This window comes from Hydractinia symbiolongicarpus, chromosome 10 (genome assembly GCF_029227915.1).
Source record: "Hydractinia symbiolongicarpus strain clone_291-10 chromosome 10, HSymV2.1, whole genome shotgun sequence".
NCBI lineage: Eukaryota > Metazoa > Cnidaria > Hydrozoa > Anthoathecata > Hydractiniidae > Hydractinia > Hydractinia symbiolongicarpus.
The window spans coordinates 17,464,793-17,470,308 of NC_079884.1; the positions used below are offsets into that span (position 1 = coordinate 17,464,793).

At 35.8% G+C, this 5,516-nt stretch overlaps 1 protein-coding gene across 3 annotated transcripts; it reads left to right on the forward strand.

The window, feature by feature from the left end:
- The first annotated feature begins 2,195 nt into the window (after positions 1 to 2,195).
- LOC130612202 (uncharacterized) lies at positions 2,196 to 5,059 on the forward strand. 3 transcript variants are annotated; one of them, XR_008975411.1, is made up of 3 exons: positions 2,196 to 2,962; positions 3,059 to 4,392; positions 4,548 to 5,059. XR_008975411.1 is itself a non-coding variant. In XM_057433502.1 (2 exons), the coding sequence occupies exons 1-2, from the start codon at positions 2,706 to 2,708 to the stop codon at positions 3,156 to 3,158; spliced, it is 357 nt and encodes a 118-aa protein (XP_057289485.1). In that variant the 5' UTR covers positions 2,196 to 2,705; the 3' UTR covers positions 3,159 to 4,535. The 3 variants fall into 3 exon arrangements, 1 of the variants encoding a protein (XP_057289485.1); XR_008975410.1 differs by having other exon boundaries at positions 3,059 to 4,097; positions 4,548 to 5,058; XM_057433502.1 differs by lacking the exon at positions 4,548 to 5,059 and having other exon boundaries at positions 3,059 to 4,535.
- Positions 5,060 to 5,516: the final 457 nt, after the last annotated feature.

Below are 5,516 nucleotides of genomic sequence, written 5' to 3' on the forward strand. Positions count from 1 at the left end.
AAATTCTAGCCTTTGTTTCCTATTTCTATCTTTACTTTACATCTAGCTCCACTCCCAACTTCACTTTTCTACTTCTTCACTTGGACTTTTTTCTTTTTAAATATGCTTTTTTAAACCACTTATTTTAATTTTTTCAAGATCGTTCTTTTTTGGGTTTTTTGGTGGCGAGAGGACACCATTTTTCGAAAGTTAGCCGTTAAATTTATTTCAGATTGATTCGTTTTCATCACGTGATGTAAACAAAGTAAGCCCGCTAGCAAAATCCACATAATTTTTTCGGCGACTTCGAAGAGAATTTTGGCAACATCAAAGGAGAATGACGATATCAACTTTGCCTGTCACAGACAGACGGACACACTTAGCGTATTATTATATAGACTAGTCGATAAAACCCGTGGAGAAATCCACTTAGGAAAACGGTCAATAAATGAAAGTTGTTTTATTTTATTTGCTGGCGTCAGAAGTGCAGTGCAGATAAAAAAATTCGCGAAATGTGTTTATTCTTTAATGTGTAAAGGTTGAAACGCTGGTCAGAATAATGTACAGGATCATATGTTCTCGACGAACGCCCATGTACTTTTGACAAACGGTTGCAGAGATATTAGGGTTTAAAGGTTTATGGTGACGTCATCAACCCGTCCATTCCGAAACGGATTCGGTGACCCAGGTTTGGAAAACTCACCCAAATTGGTCCCAGGTGGTCACTAGTTACCCACGCGGTGAAAAAACATTGACGTCACCAACTCGTTTCCAAGTTATTTGACCTCAAAATTTTAGCTGCACTGTAATGTCCTCATTAATTTTAATATAGGATATTGGCGTTAAAGTAGTGTTATTTTCGTCGCGCCCTAGCGTCAAAAAATTTAACATATTAGACATTTACTTTTTTGGCAACATCAAAGGAAAATGAAGACATCCACTTTGCCTTTTACAAACAGACACAGTCTCTGTATTATTATAAGAGATAGTCAAGTCCTGGGGACAAAGTTACAGTACGTCCTGTTGCTTCAGCCTCGCAATCTTGAGAAAAGTCAAAGTGGTTACCAAGCATTATTTTTACGCATTTAACATTATTTTTATGAATTTAACATTATTTTTATGCATATTCCGTTATTTTTATGCATTTAACATTATTTTTATGCATACAACATTATTTTTACGCATTTAAAATTATTTTTACGGATATAAGATTTTTTTACGCATTTTTAAAATTTACACAAAGATTTTTTTTATGCACTTGTCGGCCACCGTAGGTTTGGCATCATATAAAATAAAATAAACATTATTAGTGTAAAATGGAGACCGTGCCACAGATAATAATGGGAGGGTGGGTGGGAGCTTAATATCTAAGGAGCTTTAATCTCCAACAACCTCAGTTCTTTATGGCTAAAATAAGCCTGACCCATGTGTCTGGTATTTATTGACTTGCATTATTAAGCGAGGCAAAACAGATGCATGTTGACCTCGGGCAACCGAGACAATGCTCTAAGCAGATATAATTCAACATGGCTACCTATTTACTAAGTGCCTTATACTTAAAGCATATTTGAGGTACAGTGCTAGGCCAGAGCCAGAGTGGTATCTATCATTCTACAGGGCAGCTAGAAGGTATACTGAAGCCACCACAATTAACATGAGCCAAATATTCATTTAGCTCCATTGAATCTCAATTGCCTAGCCCCTCGTGTTGGTTGTTGTTGGTGCAAAAGAAATTCAGCCATTGGTCCTTAACAAGTTGATTTCATATGAAAGGCCTTGAAAAATTGTCTATGAATTTTTTTAATTTTTTTGGAAATCTTTATTGGTTTCGGAGATATATATAGGTCTTAGAAGTTTAGCTAAGGAGCCGTCGACAAACAGTTTTCATCTCTGTTAACGGCAAATTGGCCGCTAGACTCGGAGCCCCCCTCCCCCTGCCCCTTAACGGAAAGCCCATTTCCCCTACGTTAGTTTCCGTCTCCGTTAACGCTGTAGATTAGTGGTTATTGTGGCGCTGTAGATTAGTGTAGATTAGACCGGGGTTCGATTCCTCTGGACGGTGATTCATCATGGGCGAGTGAATGTAACCATAGCCCCTGGTTAAAGGTTCCCTCCGACCTTTTAATGATGCTACCTAATTAAGTTCTATTCATATAAGTATTTAAGAAAATAACATTCGTTTTTTACAGAAAAGTTTAGTACAGCAAATAATTGTAAATAAACTTTCAAATTTTGAGCCACCTCACTTCATGCGACTTTATCATGCTCACGCTTCTTCTCGAACTTTGAAATTCATAATGGCTGCATAATTGACGTCACAAGGACCAAAGAATTATAGGATGCCTCACGATGATATATTCTACTGACTAATTTGTGTTTACAATGCCTTGTTGATATGTTTCGAAGTATTAAATATTTATGAGATATAGAAGATTCATTAGCGCTAGAAAAAAATTTTGTTGTTTGCTTAATGCAGAATTATTTGTTTTCTTTTAAAGGCAACACGTTTGTTAAGTACTGTAATCTTCGGATGAGTCGGAATCAAAATGTTCTAACGTTGTACTTGGCTTCCAGTTTAAACCTAAACGTAGGGGGGATTTATCGGACTCATCGTGGGTGACATATGACAGTGATAGCGATGGGGAAATAGCAGAATTAAGGATTAACCTTGACGCTACGTCGTGGTGTAAATGCAACAATTGCCGTCAAATGAGCACTGAAACTGAATGTTTTTGCTGTCACGAACTGGAATCAAGACATATATATATTGCCTACAAGGTGTGTACTTTTTAGCGGGATATACGAAACATTATATGCTGATTATTAAGTTATTAAAAATATATTCTTTAGAAATAAACTGTATAGTCAATCACGAAGATTTCGATCCGATTGTTTCAAGGAAAGGAAATCTCTGGACTGCTTTGGTTGGAATGTATGATAGAGAATCGACATATCTTCCTCCAAGAAATGACGTTCCCAATAAGTAAGTAGATGTTGTTCCAGTCAAAACACGCTGTTTATAGAAACATGGGTTATAAGAACATAAGTTTGATATTTCAGGTTAACATTTTTCTTTTAGAACATATTGCTATGCTGCTTACCGACAGTTCACGTGGTGGGTTCACAACAGACTTGGCAAATCTGTGCGAAAGGTCATGTGCAGTGACAAAAATTCGTGATGCTTATCCAGAGCCGGACGGGGTACACAGGATATATGGAAGGGCGTGTAGTTCCTGAAAATGAGTTAACATGGGTTTTCCATGATACCAAAAATGTATTTTAACTTAATTAAAAAAATAAAAAAAAAATAAAAAAATAATATGTACAAATTACATAAAATAAAAAGTAAAACAAAATTATGTCATTCGTGAGTATTTAATTGAGTTTTCGAAAATTTCCTCTCTACAGGGCAGGGGTAATGAAGGCTCGTTTTCTTCCCGGACGGCAATTACATGTGCCTTTCACCTACCAATTATATTTACCCATAAAATCACGTGACTTAGTCTTCTTTAGCAACAAGACAGCACATTTTTTCCCTTTCCTTTTTCACCTCGCTAATAATCACTCGTGGTTTGTTATCAATCACTAACCAAATCTGTTAAGCAGGGCCAACAAACAAATCGATAAAGAAATATATAGATGTAGCCCTTTCGTTATAAACAGACCCTTTAAAATGACCGACCGCTTACGCCAGGTCGGGTTGTTTTGATTCTATCACGGATCAATTTCACTACCCGAGCAGAAAACGGTATAAGAAACAAGGCCTGTGCGTCGCCCTTGTTTCTTAGGTCATCCCTTCACCCACACAACATCCTTTCTCTACATACGATTCTTCGAATCCTCCACTGGAAAGTAGGGACACCCAATCAAAAAACATGTTTACAATATGAAAAAGAAAATATTTTTAAAGCTAATTAGAATTGTGATAGCGGAACAACTTCTTAATAATTAATTTCATATAGAAATCTCGCTTCGTCGTTTTCATGCTGCAAGACGGTGTGGTTTTGGCTCTTGTGACGTCAAGAGGTATCCTGATGTTTTTTTCAAGATTTTGAAGCGTGTTTTTAATGCTGCAATAATGGCGGTCGAAGCACAAGGTTTTTAAAAACATGGAATAAGTAAATCGTGTTTATGCTTTTATTTTGCAAGTAGATCATTAAATAATACTTTTTTCTATAATGTTTTAATGGTTTCTTTCGGTTAAGATGAACTTGTTATAACGTCGGAGGCAACCTTTAACCCAAGCCATGTGAGAGAAATTGGGAAAATGGCACACTGTGTGAGCCATTGGATGTTGCCGGGAGTTGTCTAGTAGAGTGCGGCTCTAATTGGGTCTGTGTATCTCACAATGAGCATTAAATACTCTTGGACTCTCCATCTAAGCCATGGCCTCTCCTGGAAATAATAGACTGGGTATATCTCTCGATATTTGTGAGACTAGCCATGTAAAATATGCACATCTATCTCTCTAACAGCAAATTGGCAGTTAAATAGAATTTTGCCCCCCCCCCCCCTTGTCTCCGCTATGTTTTGTTATATATCCACGTACAATAATTTTTTTTTTTTAGAAAACTGGTAAAAGACTTGCAACTTTCCGACGATTCGTTTTGAACCATACACACAGAAAAAGATCAATATTTTTAATTTATTTCCTAATGTGAAAACATGTATTTAAAAAGATGTTGCTGTATAAAAATTATTTCAAAATTGTATAATACGTCAATTTTCAAGTGAAAAAAAATAAACAAATGTTTTGTAGTTTTAATTTGCCACCTTGTGGTGGTACCTGCTCCATTGAAAACATACCACCACTCAATTACATAAGCATTCTAAAATAGAAAGAAAAGTATCATACTGTTTGAATTTTATCAAGAGTATTTACAAATTGAAAAATTAGTCGTCAGTTGACTTTATTTGGTTCTTCTGTGAAAAAGACACCCAATTTCGTCGTTTATCGCTTTCCGTCGAATGGGTATGAAAATTTTGTTGAGAGGTTTTGCTTACGTAAGAGCAAAGAAGGTAATAAGTCAAGTAAAAAAGATTTATATCAAATGGCTCAAAAAATGTGGAAAAAACCATATTGCCGAAATAAAAAGGAGTTACACAAATTCAGACGAACTACCCTTCAAAAGGTTAGAGTGATTAAAATTCCTGTCTTTCCTCGATTTTTTATTGAATGGGGGTGTGTACAAAACTTTAACGTAGTCCATCTTCTTATTTAAGAAACATGAAATTTGAGTTAAGCCTGACTGTTTCTTAATATTTTTATTTTGTCAGCCTCAAATGTTTCTTAAATGTTTCTTAAAAATATTTCCCACGGGGAACATTTCTCTGGTGTTGACTTATAGTCGATGACATTCCGGTGCATGTTTTTATTTTAAAACAAGAAAGCCAATGCAGTGTTGACTATCGAATTCTATTTTAGTTTTGAAATTCTATTCACTTGTAGAAAAGATGACAAGGAATCCCATGAAAAGCATGGAAATGTCCCTAGTAAAGGATTTTTTACGAGATGTACAAATAAACACGAGAACATC